Source organism: Leptonotus elevatus, chromosome 7, assembly GCF_054856555.1.
Source record: "Leptonotus elevatus isolate MCC_2025b chromosome 7, RoL_Lele_1.0, whole genome shotgun sequence".
NCBI classification, from domain to species: Eukaryota; Metazoa; Chordata; class Actinopteri; order Syngnathiformes; family Syngnathidae; genus Leptonotus; species Leptonotus elevatus.
Genome location: NC_141245.1, coordinates 5005395 through 5027072, shown reverse-complemented (window position 1 = coordinate 5027072; position 21678 = coordinate 5005395). Strand labels below are relative to the sequence as shown.

The following is a 21678-nucleotide window of genomic DNA, read 5'->3' as shown; positions in this document are numbered from 1 at the left end:
ATTAAACAGCTTAAAGGAAGCTGAGGGACAACAGAATAACATACGCTACACACTTGCTCGTAGCTAATGCTACGCAAGCAAAATGGTGCAATCAGGTCACTTTTACAGCGTCGGAAACTTCGGTTTTCTTTGATTATAACGTTTTAACGGGAAAACAATCAGTCATTTGGCCCAATTGGCCGATTGTTTTGCCCGATGTTTGAAGGGCAATAATCGGCCGATTATAATGTAATTTCACCTCCAAAGTATGCACATCAACTTTATGGAATTTCTCAAAAACTTATCTGCCATCTTTAGAGACATTACAGTCAATTATGGCTAGAAGTATTTGTATTTATATGCAATAGATGTGAAATAAAACAATCAAAACGTGACGCCAGTATAGACGTTAACATTCAGGAGGTTTCACAAAAAGGCAAGTGCATCTCTTACTTTGACCAGAAACTGGTACTGCTGAGGATTCCTCTCTAAGCCAAGACGTCTGAGCAGGTCTTCCTCGCCTCCCTCAATCAGCTGATAGAAAATGTGAAAGTTCCTCTCGCCATGGTTCTGGTGAACCACACGCGACTTCTCCAGCAGGTAATTAATGATGTGACCTCCCACCGGCGCACCCTGCCGACGGGACAAAGGCCAGGGACACACGGGAGAGCAGCGTGAGGAGGTACGGGAGGATAGAGTAAAGCTGGGATACTAAATTGCATCATGCAGGTCAGGGTAAATATTGAGGGACCATAAACATGGATGCAGGAGTGGAGGAGTGAAGTGATTACATCATAAAGCATGATAGTAGACGCTTACAATCATCAACTAAATGAATTTCACATAGCTGCCGAGCCTAAATGTACATCAGACCATCCTGCTCACCTTGAAGTCAAACTGGATATCCATGTACTTGCCAAAGCGACTGGAATTGTCATTTCGTAATGTCTTGGCATTGCCAAAAGCCTGAGGGAAGGACACAGAAAGGGTAAAGGAAAAGTACACTTTGAGTAAGAGAAGAGGTATGATGCAATTAAAATACAGCGTAAAAAGACAAAAGTACCATAAAGAAGGAAATTCAAACTACAAGGTCCTTGCAGTGTTTTGAACTACAAATGAAAAGCTATAGTAAACACACACATCTGGAGAGCACCTGGACATGACATTCCAACATCAATAAAAGTAGCTACAATTATTTCACAAACACATAACACACACATAAAAAAAAAAAAAGTCAAAACAATTTGTCAACACCACACACAGAGCTGATTTAAAGTCGATTTTTAAACATGCAAGCTCTTCAGCCAACGGCAAAAGAAAGTCCTACAAGTACAGTGCTTTACAAAGCTCACAGTCAGTGTGCGGCAAAAATCTTATAAAAAAATATGAGCATTTCGGTACGGATAGATATTGGTCATTTTGACAAATATCGGTATCTGCCTTTTTTGAAAATCTGACAGCCTATAAAAGATATATCTAAAACTATTTTAATTTTAGGGAACTATTTATTTAAAATTTCAGTTAACTTTATAAGAGATGCTGCTGACCCTGAGAACCTTCTGAACCTTTTGTTTTTGTTCGACATTAAAACAAAGTAATGTGAACATTTAAGATTTCAGGTTTTTTTTTTTTACTTTGGGGAAAAAATGTTTACTGTAGAAAACTATAGAGAGCTATGGTATTTAATTGTTTAAGTTTCCATTCAACTTTTTAAGGCGTACTGATAACCTTGGGAGCTCCCTGAATTTTTTTTTCAATTTAAGATGAAGTCTATTGTCTAAGATAATAATAGTTTGAAAAAATTAGATAAGATAAAAGAAAAAGAAAAACCTTCTACAGCTGAAAAGCCTGAACATTTGTTCAATAAACATGTTTTAAGACATTACAACAAAGTCAAGATTGGTATTTGCATTTAAAAAAATCTGGATGTCCCAAAAAATGAATATCGGCTTCAAATATTGTTTATCGGCCTCACTTGCCTACTAATAATCTGCATCGGTATCGGCTTTGAAAAACCATATTGGTCTTTCTCTAGTATGGATGAAGTGTTTGAAGCCAAAATTTAGCTTCTTTGCCGTGGTTTGCGGATGTCAACTTTTCATAGCATTGTGTCACCAGCAGCCAATCTGCATCGAGAATGTACTTACTACGTTGGTGAAATAAAAACAATGCGGGACCAGGAAGTATACAACAAAGCCAGCTTCCAATAGTGGTCGGGAGCAGGCTTGAAATATGGGGAACGAAGAACTTGCCGTATCTGGTGAGTGTACTTTTTTGCAGCTATTGAATTGTCAACCAAGATAGCATTTAGCAGCCAATGTAATAGCACAACCACTAGTCAAACAGCAAGCTTTTTTTCTGTCATTAGTGAAGAAGAAGCACCTCTTATTCTCTGCTCCAAGCAACCCCTGTTTAGTTTCCCCGCAAAAAAACACACGAGACCCGCGGTGCAACCCGATATTTGCTGTTTGGTCCGTTGGGTTAGCATCCCACCTCGAGTACTGGGTTGGACTGCAAAAGGCGGTCTTTGATGGTCTGCACTTGTTCGCTGGCTGGACAGGTCACAGCGTAGTACTGCAAGATTTTCTTCGATGCTTCTGTCTTTCCAGCGCCACTCTCGCCAGAGATTAGGATGCACTGGTCTTTCCTCTCTGTCCTCATAGAACGGTACGAGTTGTCTGCCACTGCATAGCTAGACAAGTGGAGGAAAAGATGAGACGTGTCAAGGTCTTTTCATGGACAGACAACTTAGCATCTGCTTAAACTATTTACTTGGCATTTTCACTGTTAGCATATTCAGATTGGGCATGGTTGGGCAGAAAAGATGTTTGGTCCACTATTGATTGGTGATGAATCACATCTTCAAATAAATAGTTGCTACAAGCTAACAGCAAATCCGTAGCTCAGTATCATTTCAGCTGTGTTTATATTTACTGAATTCTCTTAAACCATTATTATTATTATTATTATTATTATTATAATAAAGGGTGTGAATTGTCTAGTACCTGGCGATTCGATTCGTATCACGATTCATAGGTCACGATTCGATTCCGATTAATCCCGATACAAATCTATAAATTGATTATTGCGATTATTTATTTTTTTACTCAAATTTAGAAAATACTAATCAGTAAACTTGTACATGTACACTGTAAGATTTGTAATAAAATGTATTTATTTATCAGAAAATTCAGACTTATAACAGAGCCACTGCATTTAACAAACAGGTTGCAGTCTGTTTCATGTTTGAACAGCTCTAAAATAAAATATTAAGGCTTAATGTTCCATTAATATAACATTCTTCCATGCTTAATGTGTGATTCCTAACCCTTAGTAAGACATTTTGTTGAATATTCCCATAAAAAATGTATGTTTAAAAATCGATTCGGCCGCATATCGAATCGATTCGAGAATTGCGCGCTGTAATATCGCGATATATTGCCAAATAGATTTTCTCTAACACCCCTAATTATTATACTACAATATTTTTCTACAAGAATGAGTAAGCTATAGGTACTTTTTATTGTGTTGGTGGACTCAACTATCTTTCAGTCTGGTGTTTTTTGTTATTCGATTCGTATCACGATTCATAGGTCACGATTCGATTCGATACCGATTAATCCCGATACAAATCTATAAATTGATTATTGCGATTATTTTTTTTTTTACTCAAATTTAGAAAATACTAATCAGTAAACTTGTACATGTACACTGTAAGATTTGTATGAAAATGTATTTATTTATCAGAAAATTCAGACTTATAACAGAGCCACTGCATTTAACAAACAGGTTGCAGTCTGTTTCATGTTTGAACAGCTCTAAAATAAAATATTAAGGCTTAATGTTCCATTAATATAACATTCTTCCATGCTTAATGTGTGATTCCTAACCCTTAGTAAGACATTTTGTTGAATATTCCCATAAAAAATGTATGTTTAAAAATCGATTCGGCCGCATATCGAATCGATTCGAGAATTGCGCGCTGTAATATCGCGATATATTGCCAAATAGATTTTCTCTAACACCCCTAATTATTATACTACAATATTTTTCTACAAGAATGAGTAAGCTATAGGTACTTTTTATTGTGTTGGTGGACTCAACTATCTTTCAGTCTGGTGTTTTTTGTTATTCGATTCGTATCACGATTCATAGGTCACGATTCGATTCGATACCGATTAATCCCGATACAAATCTATAAATTGATTATTGCGATTATTTATTTTTTTACTCAAATTTAGAAAATACTAATCAGTAAACTTGTACATGTACACTGTAAGATTTGTATGAAAATGTATTTATTTATCAGAAAATTCAGACTTATAACAGAGCCACTGCATTTAACAAACAGGTTGCAGTCTGTTTCATGTTTGAACAGCTCTAAAATAAAATATTAAGGCTTAATGTTCCATTAATATAACATTCTTCCATGCTTAATGTGTGATTCCTAACCCTTAGTAAGACATTTTGTTGAATATTCCCATAAAAAATGTATGTTTAAAAATCGATTCGGCCGCATATCGAATCGATTCGAGAATTGCGCGCTGTAATATCGCGATATATTGCCAAATAGATTTTCTCTAACACCCCTAATTATTATACTACAATATTTTTCTACAAGAATGAGTAAGCTATAGGTACTTTTTATTGTGTTGGTGAACTCAACTATCTTTCAGTCTGGTGTTTTTTGTTAGTTTGTGACACAGCGTCACGTGGAAGTGAATTATTGCTAAAATATATAAAAAAATATGGAGAAAGACTTTTTTGCCACCAAAAATGAATATCGACACTTTGGATGGGGGAACTGTGCTCTAAAAAAATAACGCGTAATGGAATAATTGATCAGATGAATTATCCCTCGTCTAAATGACAATACACTAAACACAAAAAAGTGAGGGATACTGGTCTTCTAGATGAAATGTACAGGTATTTAATTTGACCTTATCTAACCTTTTGATTTGCAACTGTTGAATGTTTCAGTTCTTTTTGCACAACTTGGTGTTCTCTAACAAAAGACTGAACGACAACAGCTCCTTGATGGTTGAATGAAAGAACGATACATTTCAAAAGATCTCAGATTTTTCTATGATTCAAAAGTTACCAAATCCAGACGATTTCTTTGAATACTGTAAAATCTGAGGAATTGTAGCGATAAAGAAGCTTCGGGTGATATTAACTGTGGAGGGATCACACAATTCATCTTTCTTGCATCTTAATACAAATTAACAAAATGTCTTAGTGCAAACAAGTGTCTAAAATAAAATTAACTAAATGGGGGTGGGAGGGGGGTTGCGTGTGTTTGTGTGAACTTGGAAAACCAGTGTAATAAATGTCCACCATGATGCCATACGGTCCAGAATGGTTAAACAGCGGTCCAAGTTACATTATCAGTTGGCAATGTCTTCTTGCTCATACATGATCTGCTTTGATGTGTTTTTTCAGCCTGTTTGGACACATCCTTGACAGCTGAGTAATTGAAAGACGATATCAAGCATCTTGGCCAAGACTGCTTCGGGTTGTATGTACAATATTGTGGAAAGCCGTGTGCTGGGGGTCACGTTCAGTTGAGAGGAATTCCCTGTCAAAGGGCGAACCTCTAGTCGTATCATTTGCTTACATTTCTTTCCACAACTCCCTGACCTTGTCTTTCTGGCTCTCCATCTCGACTTGACCATTTTTTTCCCTTTCCACTCAGGGGGAGCAAACATTTGCACTAAAGTGATGAAGTCAAAAGCACCACATCAGAAAGCGAGTGAGCTAATGGGAGAATATTTGGTTGATGTCACCTCAGCCTCCATTAAGAAAATGTTTGTTTAGTAGCTGACCTAATGGTCTCGGGAGAATTTACTGCGAGTTTCCTCAGCATTCCCGTGACTTTTCAAATAAACACTTTGACTTGTGGCATGGCATCTTCTAAACTCTAAGCAGAAATTGAGAGTGCAAAGTGAGCTAATGTTTCAATATTTACAGTCTGACCACATTTATAGGCAGGTTCAAATGTTATGCCATTTTGGAGGATCATAATAATTAATTTACTATTTTAGAAAGTAGTGGTAACACAAAGGGTAAGCCACGTGCCGCTTCGAACTTCAAAACGTTGAATGTCGGGATTGTCACAAATGGAGGACACCCTGCATTTTTGAAGGGATTTTAAGAAGGTTTGCAGTACCACCGAAAAAAACAAAAACAAAAAAAACTTACATATGTGGTGAGACCTCATAGAAGTTGACCCCACGGTATCGCTCCATGTGGTTCTTGGTGTAGATCTCCAGGTCTTTATATGGGTTAACAGACACCAGCACTGAGCCAATGTAAGTCTGAAAGACAAGATATAGTCACATACAGTTTAACTCATTCACTACCAGGCTTTTTTTTTTTTATACGTTTGTGGGACCATGATAATATTTAAATCAGAGCGTATGTATAAGTTTTTGGGAGCAAATACACGTTCAAGTAGGGCTGCTCGATTTTGGAAAAAATAATAATCACGATTAATTTGGCAATAATTGAGATCACGACTATTCAAATTATTATTTTTTTTTTGTAAAAAACAAGAAAATATTTAAGCATTTAAGACTAATTAAAAAATATTATTATAAGCTCCTTTTGAACCAAAAATAATTTATAATTATATATATCTATAATAATATATATTTATTTGTTTATGTTGGAGTGCAGCATGTGCACTGTGCAGTGGAATGATCACTTATTTTTTGGTACAAAACAAGAAAATGTTTAAATGTAAGAAACAACAAAATATTAAGACAATTCTTTGAATTATGCATGTTCATTTAGGATGAAACAAAATGTATTAAATTAGTTATTTAAAAAATGTGAAAAGGTGCAAATGTGTAAATGTAAACAACTCAAAAATTTGTATTAATAATCTTTTTTTTACGATTATGATGATTTTGTAATTGTGGTGTAATAATTGAAATTGTAATTGAATTTTGATTAATTGTACAGCCCTACATTCAAGTACAGTTTATATAAACATCAGTACAAGAGAACTTTAGATCTAGAAATAGCATTTAAATATTTTATCTTAACAACCATAATTGATTTTGATGGTGCAATGATGCTTGTCATGGTACAGACATTGTGGAGGAGGTTGGTATTACAGTAGCTTATTTACAAAGTAATTTTAGATGAATATACTAATGAGATCAATGAGAAGGTGAGAAAAAAATAGGACAAAAAAATAGAAAACAAAATAACCAGATATGGATATATTGTCCTCAGCAACAAAACCCAATTACAGTAAATGTATGATCTCCACATCATGTGTCACAGGCGACCTTAGTAGCTCAGTATTATATTATCTATGAAACTGGAGTTAAATTTATACACCAACCTAGAAAAAATTGTTACCTCATTTGCCTCTTCCGACCAGACCAATGTCAAGACCTGACATTTGAAGGCTACGAATAGTGTGCAATGAACTAGTTTGGAGGATTTTTTGTTTGTTTTAGTTACTGGTGTAGAGGCATAAATGCTTAGACCTTGTTTTGAACATTCTTTCACTTGATATGATTATATAAAGAGGTTGCTGACTAGGCTTAGACCAATTATCAGCCGGGCCGATTATCGGTTCCGATTTGGCATTTTGACAAATATTGGCATCGGCCTTTTTACGAATCTGAAGGCTGATAAAGCTGGCATGTATCTCACTGAGCGGTGAATGCTTGCGAACGTAGCACATTTAGGGTTTTAATCAGGATTTGTAGGATGTGCACAGACAGTTTTTACTTGTTGCAAATACATTTAGAACATATTCAGACAATTTTTCCACTGTCTGCGAAGATCTTTTGAAATCTCTTACGAACCCTGACGAAAACCACCAAATTAGCTACACTCGCATGCATTTGTCGCTCAGTGAGATACAGGGAACGTTTCATTTATGGATTTATTTAAATTTCCACTTGTGATGCCGATACTGGGAACTCCCTGCACTTTTTATTTTTTTTAATTAAATAAATAATACAATTAAGAAATTATGTTGACATTTTGGAAAACTTTATTTACAGGAGAAAACTTTAGGGAACAATTTACTTGCTGAGTAATTAATTTAGCCTAACACATGCTGATTTTTTTTTTTTTTTAACAAAGCTGTCAATTCTTTATGTTTAAAATTAGAAGAAAAAGTAAATGTGTAGGAGTTTGACACTAATATTTTCTCTTTTACGGCAAATATATATCGGCTTGAAATATCGGGTGTCGACCTCCTTGACTACTAATAATTGGTATCGTATCGGCCTTGAAAAAAAACATACCTGTCAATTATTATTACTGAGCACAAACACATTTGGTTATCTTTCACTCACTTTCTAGTTTTAACTTGTCATTTAAGTGGTTTCCACTTACATAGATGAGGTTCTCTTTGAAGCGTTTGCGAAGGTTCTCGATAAACGCAGCCTCACTTGTGTAGTTCTCCAGCAGGACAAAGTCCTGCACACCCACTCGGTCTCTTGCTGTCAGGGCCGACTCCATCATTGCCCGCACCCCGTCAGTACCCACCACCTAGAGGAGGACAGAGAGGGATAAGGCAGGGTTGACCGACTGAATGCAATAATCAAAGCTGTGTAACACATCATCACTTATAGTACAATATGTCTATTCCAAGAGAGGAGACATGAAGAGAAGAATGTCAAGCATATATGAACTACTAGAATCCAAGTTTTGAAAACGAAATGACAAATGACTCTCAAACACTCGCATTTTGTCCAACAGAGCCTAAATCACAAGTAGCACCTATGTATTAAATTTGAACCAAAAAAAAATATATATTTTTTTTTTAGTATTGATACAGTGCAGAGGAAGCATAAACATTTGAAGATGTAATAACGTGACATGAAATTAAAATATATCCAAATATCAAAACTTTTCAGTTGTCTTTTTTTTTTAAATTAAATTTAAATATGTAAAGCTTCACATTTCAGGGAAGCACCATGGCTTGAGGTCAAATTTTCAGTTTGTACTTCCTCTGGTGTTTTGGCGAGGAGCCTTTTAAGTAATAGTCGAAGTTGTTGCCAACCCAGCTGCAATAAATAAACCATTTAATGAAAATAAAAATAGAGGATAAAATCAATCAAGATACAAAAATTACGTTAGAATGAAACACTTACATGTTTAAGGTCATCAACACGTCTATCCAAGAGGCCATATTTTAAAATGGAAGCTTGTGTTTTACTCATAATTTTACAAAAGCTGTCCACATCCATGTTTAGCACGTAGCAGACAGGACCAAAGTGAACAGTACACATTCACACATACGATGTAGAGCAGGTGTTGTTGTGACAAGTGGTACATTCGTTGTTGTTGTCCCATAGGGGAGAGCCCAGAGACAAGAGGAAAGAGGAAGAGAAAGCGTGAGGGAGGAGAGATATTATTAATTACAACTGCAGGGTGTAAAGAATTAAATTGAGGATATCTGGTAACACTTAAGTTTAGCTAGCACTTTCCCTCTTCTGAAATTTTACAAAAATACATATTCAGAAGCAGGGATATAAGAGTTTAGAACGGTTCCTTATAGTCTGGTTTTATTTAGATTTAAATTCATTTCGTTGAATTCACTAAGTCACTAAGTATTGTGGAATAAAGCAAACTGCAATTCTCAAACGACTGTTCGACCTTCCTTCTTCCGTATGGATGTATAGCAATACCAAAATAAATACTGCTACCGTAATAATTTTTAAAAACACTTTTGTTTTATTTTGTTAATGAAAATGTTTTTTCTATTTTAGTTTTAGCTACTTTGTTAGTTTTCAGTAACTATAACAACCATGTTCAGATAAAGCCAAAAATAGTATTTGTTTTTTTTATCACATTTATCACCCTTTTGCAGATATGCAACACCTTGACCCGATTTCACACAAGTCTGCATGATTACGTTTGATCCTGCGTTTCAAAAGAGAATGTGCCCCATGGTGCTTCATAGCATGGTGGGAGCCACAAGATGCAACTTAACCTTAGCGCTACAGCATAAAATGACCAGTTAGCCTGGCCTGCTATTTTTATGAGCTTCAATAAAGCACACACTAGCACTTCTCAAAAATATCTAAATGACAGTGTGCCTGATTTAGCAGACTCACACAATTTTCTATTTAGACATTGTTGGTTTGGCTAGCCTAGTCATCAAAGCAATTTATGTTCACATTTAATAAGCTCATATTAGAATGTGTCGTAAATACTGTTTTTATAGCTGTGACAAAATACTGTCACAATGTCACTGTAATTTCTAATCATCAGAGAGTCTGTGTTGCATGAATGTATGTTACAGTCACATGTGTAATAACTGCTTGTTTGTTTCTCAATGGGATCCCTTGTGCTCGTCTGACCTATTGTTTTTTGACACAACACATCTCTTTGGAGCACAAAGTTTCCGCAGCTGTGTGTGTTTGTGTCATAATAATATGGCATACAGTGTGAACAAAAGTCTTGGGATACAAATTTTTTGCCTAGTCAGCTGGGACAGGCTCCAGCTTCCACGTGACCCTAAACACGATAAACAGGAGAAAATGGATAGATTGTTGGGCATTTGGCCAAATGTACCAATCAATTAATCAGTTTATCAATATTGGTTTTAGAGGATAGTAGTTGCAACGTGCCAGGTATAAACAGGCTGTGAGCGTGCCATAAATATTATTTCCTTTAGTGTTGTCATGAGTAGAATAATGCATTTTGGACTTCTGTCTTCTTGTTCTTGGAAGCGTAAGATTTTCTAACGTGTGCGTAACTTGTGTCAGGAACTAAGCACATGGGCTAATGTGCTTAACTCATTCACTCCCAGCCATTTTCACTGAAGCAACCCCCTTCGCTCCCGGCTGTTTTACTGGATTTTGACTGATTTTGCAAGGCCCACAGAATATTGTGTTTTATTACTATAAAATCATGCAACCTACCAAAAGAAAGATTAGAGTCTCTTCTTTCATCAGGAAAAAGTTTCATAATTATTCACAAACCTGTTAAAAACATCGGGGAAAAGCGCTTGCTGCAACATGGCCCTGGTTGATCTCTTACTATCTGCTGCCACCTGCAGGCCGTTTTTGTAATAACTACCGTTGCTTTAAGCGACCTCTTCAGGTCAAAAGCTGCATCAAAGCCTTCTGTATGCTCTAGCATAAAAAAAACTTTTCTTTTTCTTTTTTAAACGTATAAACAAGTTTTTGGGACCACGGCAATATTTAAAATAGAACGTTTTTGGGAACAAATGAATAAAAGCAACACTAAGGAACATTCAGTTTACGTTGATTATGGAGACGCCATATGGACAAAAGCGGTATTGTTATGTCTGAAGGAAGACCACAATTCCTATGAGGACCAGCACATTGCATTGTTTTTTTTTAGCTCACTCCAGCGAGTGAAATCCGGGCCAATGTTGATCCTTGACTGTCTTTTCGTCCGGGTTAGCTTATAACGTATGCCATAAAGCAGTCAGCACATTTGTATTTTTTTGTGTGGCAGTGTTCCTACCATCCTCCTCAAAGTTGCTTAGTGCCAGTAAAAATTATAAGGTCCCCCTCAGGCCATGGCGAAGGTACCATTCAGCTAGTTTTAAGTCGATGTTTCATCAGAAGAATTATGAAAATATTTTATTAAGGTTGCAAAGTTCCTTAATGCTACTTTAACTTAAAAACTTAAAAATTTGAATGAGATTTTTTTGAACATTTAATTATTCACTTTTCATCTAAATCAATCTATTTATTAGATTAATTAATCTAAAAATAAAAATAAATAATATAATAATATAAAATAATTTCTAAAAATTTTTTAGGGATCCAAAGGGAGCCAAAGGAGAGGGACTAAAGAGCCACATGTGGCTCCAGAGCCGCAGGTTTCAGACCACTGGGCTAACCTGTTTGACTGATTGATGACTTGATGCGTCCCAATAATTGTGCCCACGTGTAGTCAGTGTGCTGGACAACCATTTCCCTCTCCAAGTAACAATACTGTTCTTAAAGATGGAAAATCTTAGAGAATTGTGCATACACAACTGCTAATTTATTTTCATTAATTAACAACAATTGCTTATGTATTTTTTGCTTTTCATTGAAAAACCAAATCATAACAACAGTCATATTCTTATTGTAAATTCCTTTTTGAGGAACCAATAAAGGATCATCTTGTAACTCTCCTATGCCGGTATATATTCAGAGTCTGGCCCTTCAGTGGGTATGGAAAAAACATCTGTGTCCCGTGTGATCATCACTTCGTCCAATCTTGGTCTACGCTCTACAGCTACGCTCACTGTAACAGTGGAAGCGCTAAAATACTGTACACATAATTTACCATTTGTTCTTCTTCTCTCATGGACTAAAATGAGCGAGTGCTCCATCAACGTTTTGTTTGCCGACACTTTTGACCAAAAGCTTGTACGCTGACACGTCTCCCTTGCTCGTTTACACAACGCTGACACTGTTATCAAAGCATAGCATGACATTTAGCCAGCTAAATTTTTTACCTGTATGCAATCACACAAAAACTGTAGCCTATATACGTTTGTCACTCGTTTGTCCAATACATAGAGTACGCTTATCTTCAAAACAAAGTGAATGCAGGAGGTGTGCACAAAAGCAGAAGTATGTGATTTAAAGGTCAGTTCATGTCAGTACAACACATCCACATGTGTCTTCCTTGCATAAAGCAGCTGATTTATGGGGTAAAATGTGTCTCTTAACTGTCCAAAAAAAATTAAATAAAAATAAAATCCATCATGAGCAGCTCATAATAGATCATTTGAGTCACACCTTGCCAAGAAAGGTGCAAGAACGACAATATACCATGTTAAGATGAGGTCATGACTTCAATATCGCCCCTCTCGCTCTCTCGCCATTACTTCATAGTTTCCAATACCCCTTTTAGTGTTTGGCTTTCCTAACCAAAATGCTGCACAAAATACCTCCTCCTGTTTGCACAAGACACACAAACACAAAATCTCAGGAACACACCAGGTGCGTGCCTTCCTGGTTCTTACATGTCATACTTTCCGAATGCTGTGTAGCAAACAAAGTAGCTGGAGACAGATTAGAACTTAGAAGACGCAAAGAGGTAGAGCCTACATTCGTAATTTAGTACTCTGCATTATGATTTATACAACACTCCTTTTAGAGGGAAGAGGTTTGCTTGTTTTTTAAGACTGTGCGTGCATTTACTCGCTCACATCACATAAATGTATATTTAATTGCATGGTTGCCTTATGTAACTCTGGTGCAACCCTAGTGAGCATAAGTTGTTCAGAAAGTACATTGATGGATGGAATATTGATCCAACTAGGGCTGGGCACTAAATCGAATCCATTCGACTAATTCATCATTTTAAAAGTCGAATCGTTGAAAATTTGCTAAATCATGAAATCGAGGTGCATATAAATGAACACACTCTTGTTTTCTGCATTATTAAAAGCTTTTGTTTTTAAGTTATGTTATAGCCAAACGCGAGTTGTAATTTGTGTCAGAATACTGAATGGGTGGTTTACAAGACGTGTTTACAATAGTTACTCACTACTTAATTGTGGCATATAAGCAAGTTATATACATGATATCAATATTATTATTTTTTTGCACAAGCTATTTAAGTTTAATTTCAAATCACTATACATGATTGTTGTCCAAACATTTTGCAGATAATTTATTTTTGAATAAGTGAAACCTTTAAATAAATGTTTGCTGGGGTTTATTACTTTTTTCGGCCATATTGCACAGCCCTAGATCACCAAAACAGGTAAAGAAAACCTTTTAAAAAAACATATAGCATTAACCTGTGCCTGTGGACATATATGTGGTGATATGGGCAAAACAATGTTATCAAACCAATGCTACTCTCTCGACTTCACTGCCTCGTGACCTTCATAATTTATCCTCGCTGGAAGCAGGACAAGTAGCCACTCAGTCATCCACGTGGCTGAAGACGGTCGATTCATGGCTCAACAGCGTACCATCTACGGCTGGCATAACTTTGAAAAAGTCCACTCTTTCAGGCATCTCTGCCATCATACGTCTAAACCAATCATCAAAACAAATCCAAATAATAAATGAAGGACGTGGTCAATGAATAACAGTATAGGCCTTCATGGCCAGCTCCTTATCAGTCAGAAACTGGCTTTTGATGTCGACATAAAGATATTGAAAATCCCCGCAGCTAACTGTTGCGGAATTTTACCAATTCTCCGCACTGTGAGAGCATAGACTTGGCACTAAATTGAATCAAGTACACACTCTCCAATTTCACGCTCTCAGTTTCACAACCCCGGTTCTACACTTCTGGACACTGCCTTTAATCAAGCCATGGCATCATCCTAGGGTGAGCTATATCTTGGGTTTATTTCCAACTGGGCTGTGACAGCTTGGTCTATAGACCAAAGGTGCTGCAGCGATGTTTAGATGTCAAAGACTAGTTTTGTTTTGAAAGAGGTACATAAAAAATAATAATAATAATGTTTGATTTATTATTATTATTATTATTATTATTAGTTGCAGTGAGTTGAATGGACTGTGGAAAGTAGTCCTACAGGTGGTAGACGTGGGTTGCTCAAGAGAACACTGCTAGCCTGAGGATCAATGTGTGGGCCAACTCGTGACAACATACCATGCACAGAATATTCTTGATCCTACAGCGAAAAGATGACTTCACCACATTGCCTGAATGAATCAAGTCATTATTTGGCAGAATTATGTCAGCTCCAGGTCTGACAGTCAATATACTGTTAGCATAAAAACCTCCAAGAGTTACAGTGTATTTGTGCCCTTTGTGATGTTTTTTTTTGTGCATATTTGTCACTGTTCTTCAGAGCTTCAAAAATATTTTGTAGCCTATTTCAAGTTGTCTGACAGGTATCGTGCAATTGATTTCTTGATTCAACAAATCTGGTGGTAATCTGGCCAGGGTGTGGCAGATGAAATTGAATTCAGTCAGTTCTCCAAAAAACGGTGGTCAATCACAGTTAATGAAGACAGATGGGTTTGGCTTTTTTCTCTCTCCTGCCCCCAAAAATTGTTCACAGAGCTGTGGGGCGATTTCCCTGACTACCACTATGAATTAAAAACATGCACACATATGGGGACTTTCCGCCTTTTCTAGCCTATCATTAAAATGTTCAATTAATCATTAAGAGACATTAAGAATTGAGAAACTCAATTAACTTACCCTTCCCCAACGGTACTCCATAGATATTCAGCTTGAAGTTTTCGTATAATTACATTCGTATTCCATCTAGTTGACAAACCATTCTGAAGCCAGCTTGTCGTTTTCCAAGCAGAGGGGAAATTACGTTGGGAGGGAGTTGCGGAAGAGCGGATTGCATAAAGACTAGTAGACATAAACCAACTACTGTATTGATCTTAAGTCAGCGGGCCAACAGGAAGTAATGACAACTGTATCAGGAATCTCTCTGACAAATTGAACAAGAATCCATCTTCAACATGCATAAAGCTTGAGAAGCAGAGGAGTTTTGGGAAACTGATCCTTGTAGAAGCATGTGCAGCTGAGAGAGAATGTCAGCATAAATAAACAGGAGACAAAACTTGCAGCATTGACACACCAACACACTTCTTTCATTAACATACTTGCTTCCACTCTCGGTGACTGCAAAAAGAATGTTGCCTGGCCACACAACGCCACCATGTGACTGCCTCGCCCGGTGGGCGGTGCCAAACAAACGCACTGTGATGAAAACACGCCTTCTCATCAAGCACAACAAATGCATGCACAACATCAACAAAGCAAAAAACACATGAACGTGACACACAGAGAGTAAGAATAAGATTAATGTAAGAGAAGTTAAGAGAAAGAGATGGAGATGTGAGCAACTGTGCATCACCATAGTATAAACAAGGTGTCTTTTTAACCTCTATCTCACCTGACACACAAGTTCAAGAGCACTCTGCCAAGGGCGTTATGTAATTAGTGTACAACACAATTGAAAGTGATCCTCACTAATAAAGCCATCAGTTTCCTCTTTTACATAATGAACTCCATCCTCCAAGTCTGACCAATTTATATATACAGATACTCTACATGCCTTCTTAAAATAATTACCTAAGTCATTTTTTTGTATTATTTATGTCATGAGCTGATTTAGGCACAAAAAAAAAGTGCAAAAAAAAAAGTGCAAAAAAAAAAATGACTTAGGCAATTATATTAAAAGAGAGTGACTTACCTTCAGTGCTTTTAAAAATAAAATTCCATGTCACAAAAATTCACAAACTGACCCTTTAAAAAGACAGACTCACATATTTTGCTCAACAGAAACCTTACCAAAGTTCTGTACTTCATTGTTCCTGCTATTGAGTGATCCGGACGACGTTCCAGGCTCCTCTAATCTGGCAGTCCAGCTGTAAATCCGAGTTCAGCACTATTCAGCGCAGTTTGTTTTTAGAAGTGCTCCCCTTCGTCCTGAGAACCAGCTGCCATTGCTTCTCCTCTTACTGCTTCTGATACACGCCGTCTCGCTGCTCGCTTATTCACCCATTTTCCTTTCCCTACCTCCCTCCCTCCAGAGGAAATAGTCGCTGTGTTGGGTGACATATAACGCCACTCCACTCCCTTCCCGCAGTTTGCTTAATCGTCCCCCACCCCGGTCACCCTTTCCTCTCCCCCTCAACTTGGCCATCATACACCAGGATGGGAAACTTTCCATCGTTCCTTCAACTATTACTCTCTTCGTTCGCTATCATCTTGTAAGAAGCACATCCCAAGATTATTAGCATAAGATTAAAGGGAATGGAATTTGCCTAAACACACACACACAGGCACATCAAAGGCCCCAGCATGTAAAGCATCTGCTTGTTAACACTAATAACAACTGACATTTTACAGCCAATGAGCATGTGTTTTTGAGAACATGGAGGATGACAAGGGTTCACTACAGTAGTTTGGCCAACGCACACACACTGGGGTGGCAGCGAGGGGTATTTGTGTTTGATGATGATGATGTGCAATATACAGTATATGGCTCCACGCAAAAATTGACAAGTGTCATTCAACAGCTTGGCCATGAAGTGCTGACTCCATGAAGTAAAATGCAATTTAATCACTCTTTGTGGGGGCTAGTGTACATTTCTCAGTTTGCATGTCACACTTTTTTAGACTCAGGGCACTGCTAAATGTGCAGTCTACTAGCTCCGCCCCTAACTGTCTGGTAACATAATCAGTACTTTCCATTGGACCAGCAGTATGCCGGGGCAATATAACAGTCACAGTCATTGCACGAGACAAAAAAATAAGGAGTCAAGTGTGCTGTTAGACTTGATTCTTGGGGTAGAATTACATAGTCATGTTAGTAAGACATCCGGTAACCATTTTAATTTGTACATAAATGTACAATAACGCATTTAAAGCTAAACAGCAAATGCATTACATGGAGTATATCATCAGGACTCCAGACTAACTTTTGTTTTACTAATTTGCTCCCAAAAACGTATAAATATGTTCTATTTTAAATACTACCAGTGTCCCGTACGGATTTATACGTTTTTTAAATGTTTTTTTTTAATGCTAGCGCATACAGAAGGCTTTGATGCAACCTTTGAACTGAAGAGAACGGTTGAAGCAATGGTAGTTATTACAAAAAAAACGCAGAGCAGATGGCAACAGAGCATAAGAGAGCAACCAGGGCCATGTTGCAAAAAGCAGTTTTCCCCACAGTTTTAAACAGATTTGTAAATAATGATGAAACGTATCTATATTCTAATGCAGATTGCTGCAAAACAGAAACAGAAGGAAATGTACTTTTTTTTCCTGATGAAAGAAGAGACTAGGGGTGCACCAATCACAATTTTCTGGCCGATCACCGATCTCCGATCTTTTAAAAAGTCTGAACTGCCAATCCAGATTTTTGCCCCCAAAAATCCAACTCTTAAATTTGTTGTTTTTGTTTTTTGAACAACTTTTAGGATTTAAAAGATATCGGAGTTTAAAAAGCTAAATAAATCTTAGTCAATAGACATCTCTGTTTTAAAAATCTAACAAAAACTTCAGGTATCTCAGGGACAGTAGCATGTCTTGAAAAGTGAAATAAAATCTTAAACAAGTACATAGCACACTTTCTACAGTAAATAAGGTTTTGCAAAATGATGAAATATCTTAATTTTCACTTATCTTAGTTTTCATTTCAAGGTAAACAGCATCTTTTATAACTGAAAATGTAAATAAATAGTTCCCTGAAGTTAACAATTTTTTTATATTGATCTATTATCGGCCTTATGATTCTTCAAAATAGCCGATGCCGATATTTGTATAATGCTGAATATTGGTGCCAGTAATCGGTCTATTCCTATTCCTTTGCATCGCATGCCTTGTCACAATGTCACCCCTGCACTGAAAAGCCTTTGTGATGGGGCACCTAAGGAGCTATTGATGATGCAACGTTTAAGCTTGTGAGCTATGATCTTTTATTGTGAGTAATCGCGCAAAATGTGAGACACTTGACAAAGTAGTGTACTTCTGAGTACATTCAACAGAATGCCAGTCAATGTGCATCACCGGGCAACTTTGACAATATTGAGGCTAGAGCCATCAACTCCCTTATTAATGGGCTTCTTTTCTTGAAATTATTCTGATCATGTCCATTTCTTAGCAGGAGTTTTCGCTCCTATGTTGTGAACAGAACATTTGCTGCAGTGTGTAAATGCTACCCGCTTTGGTTTCAACAGCCTTAAACATACTTTGCGGCAGACTGTTTGTTGCTCATTGTGAACGTTGCAAACCTGAACCGATTCCGAATAACTGACAAAAATATATTTCTGTTAAACTAGCTCTTGTCTGGTCGCTGCCATGTCGTCAGTTTTAACAGTAGAAAACCAGCTCATCAGCAACAACAACAACAACAACAACAAAATTAAAATGGCTTAATTACAGGCTGCATAACGCGTGACTGGTTGCAAAATTCACTCACACTGTCTCGACTTTTAGGACCAAATATAAAAATGTGATCATTCAGAGGCAGTCTGGAGCCCTGATTTTAACGATGCATTACGAAGACAATTCATTGTTGAAAACTGCTGAAAGCGGCAGATTCAAAGGTCTGTCAAGTGGCAACAGGAAAGACACATTTTATAGGCCTCATTAGGATGACTCTCCTTCCTAGGGATCTAAGAGAATAGGCCTATAAATATAATTCAACCAGTGCAGTACTGGTTAATGCTGTATCAAGCTAAAATCTCACCTGTCTTTAGTTTAGGTTCCTAATGTGGTAAGACAAATGCAGTGATAACTAGACTAAGTGCAATTTCTGGAGAAATTGCGTGGGGATGCTGAAAGTTGAATGCTAAGATTTGAATGCATGTGGCATGCTGATGAAGTACATTGAGAGAGAAATTATGACCTTCTGGTTACTGGACAATGCACTTTACCAACTGTGCCACTGAGCAGTATCAGACACCTGGTAATGATATGTATGGAAGTGGGCGTGGAAAGTGGTACTTGGAAAAAGTTCAGAGTGTGTGTGTGTGTGTGTGTGTGGGGGGGGGGGGGGGGGTGGGTGTGTGTGTGTGTGTGGGTGTGTGTGTGTGTGTGTGTGTGTGAGAGAGACAGAGACAGAGACAGAGAAAATAAGGATCGTCCAGAAAAGCAAAAGCCATGTTTCAACAGAAAAATGGTCCAAATTTAATCATATTTAACCCAAACCTGTTCACTAAATTAGAAATATAGACAAATACTACTAGTACTGCAGTTATAACATTCACATTTAATCATAGAGCAATACACACACACACACACACGCACACGCACACACACGCACACGCACGCACACACGCACACACACACACGCACACAGAAACTTAAAATGAACGACACTTTGCTTTCCACACTGCCCTCTTGTGGCTGACTGGCTAAATCAAGCTGAAAGAAGACCTGAAAGGGTTTGCTGATGCCTGAATTTGACATTTTTCTGTGCCCAGGAGGAGTAAAGGAAAACAAACTTTAAACGCGGCTCGACTACCTCAGAGTGAGATATTGAAATGTGCACACCTCAACTTTTCTCTCTCTCTCTCCCCCAATCCCAGTATAATCAGAGACTCCGCGGCAGGAATTGGAGTAATGTATTCCAGACTCACGCTTGCTCTCACACACTGTGGACAGACAGCAGGGAACAGGCAAAGATACAAGTCGAGATAGGTGATTCCCAGCTGTACAATACATCTTGTTAACCCAAAACATTCACATTTGCTACTGGCTGTGGCCAACATCAATTTTCAGCACGTTAACTGGAAGCAAAGTGTGGTGTCTGTGTTTGTGTGAGTGTTCTACAGACTAAAATTGAGTGTATATATTTGTGCTGAGTTGGAAGGAGGAGGAGCTTGACCACCAATATTTTGCTCAGCTGTGAGAGTGTTTAACTCTTCCTTCTCCACTTTCTGGAGCCTGACTTCATTAGTGACTTTGTACTGCAAATGTCGCAATGATAGGATAAGTTTTTGAGTGAGCAGGAGCTATGACACTGTATGGACGTAAGTAGTAAGAAAAAAAAGTAATCTATTTATACACCATTTTAAAAATACTTCTCATGGTATAAGAAAGCCTTGCAAGAATAAAAATTTGGTAAAAGTTTCACTAAATTATACTACATATCTTAATGCAGGTTATAGCTAGTCACCAAAATCTACTCTCACATAAATTTACCCTGATAAAGTAGTAATTGAGGATAATGTGATAGAACATCTAATGCTGTCACTATCAAAATATTTTTAGAATTTCATTCATTTAAATTTTGCATTAGTGTATTACAAAAGCATTTTGTCCCTGATTACTGTTTATTGACCAGTGATTGGTTTATTTCATACTTCGAATAGCGTATAATGTATAGTGATCCCCCCCCCCCAAAACAACACACAAAAAATGGGGTGGGGGGGGGGTCCATGTTCCACTATGTTATCGGTTCTGTCATTTTTTCCAAAGTAAAAACAGATGTTTGCAAATGTCTTATTTTGATTAAACACAGAAGATAATCACTCTTCTTTCATGATTTACTGTTGATAAGCTGAAATGAGAGATTTTTAATAAAAATAAATCTCTCCAAACGATTACTTGATTATTAAAATAGTTGGTGATAATTAAATAATCGATTACTTGTCGATTAATTGATTAATTTTGACAGCTCTAATAAAATCTGACCACGCCCTTACATTTGCTCTGGATGTTGTTCCAATGTACAGGATAGACCCCAGACGTGCAGTCACATGAGTGTCGTACTGTATATCATCTTTGTCCTTCCTGAGCTCATTTAAATAAAGTGCATCACTTGTCCCTTTTTTGTTTGGGATGCCCATGTCATGATTTAAAGCATATATCACACCAGTGCAGATAAACAGCAAATTTGTTTAGATTTTTCAAAAATAGCATGTTGTAATATTTAGTGATTCAGATTTAAGCCACAGCGACAATATCTATTGCAATTTTTTTTAAATTATGTTCTTGCCTATCAATCAAAAGCACACGTGGAGATGATGTATCGTAAAATAATCACATCCCGACTGCATTTTATGGCCCCATGTAAATCATGTTTCTGTCTCCTCCCATATGTACTTGGGTAGATCTCTTAACAGCTTTGAAATAATAAATGGTGGACTTTGAGAGGCATGATAAATTTTGAGTCACCATAGGGACAATACAAATATTGTTTCATTACATCCATTTTATCACTTTTATAGCTTTCAACGAGTCAAACCAGCCTTGAAGGGACCGATGGGCTGAACATTGGCACTT

General features: G+C 37.2%; 1 protein-coding gene across 6 annotated transcripts in view; it reads right to left on the bottom strand.

The window, feature by feature from the left end:
* The window catches only part of LOC147170439 (unconventional myosin-Ic-like), a 65982-nt gene that overhangs the window by 18660 nt on the left and 25644 nt on the right, over positions 1 to 21678 (bottom strand). For 3 of the 6 annotated variants that reach the window (XM_086080175.1, XM_086080174.1, XM_086080178.1), the window contains 5 exons: positions 8344 to 8499; positions 6181 to 6296; positions 2473 to 2671; positions 865 to 945; positions 433 to 612 (listed from right to left, as the gene is read on the bottom strand). In XM_086080175.1, the coding sequence (XP_085936301.1) occupies positions 433 to 612; positions 865 to 945; positions 2473 to 2671; positions 6181 to 6296; positions 8344 to 8499 (732 nt within the window). Of the gene's footprint in view, positions 1 to 432; positions 613 to 864; positions 946 to 2472; positions 2672 to 6180; positions 6297 to 8343; positions 8500 to 15120; positions 15535 to 16230; positions 16450 to 19944; positions 19964 to 21678 lie in introns of those variants that run through there. The other 3 variants (XM_086080180.1, XM_086080177.1, XM_086080176.1) reach the window with 3 other exon arrangements.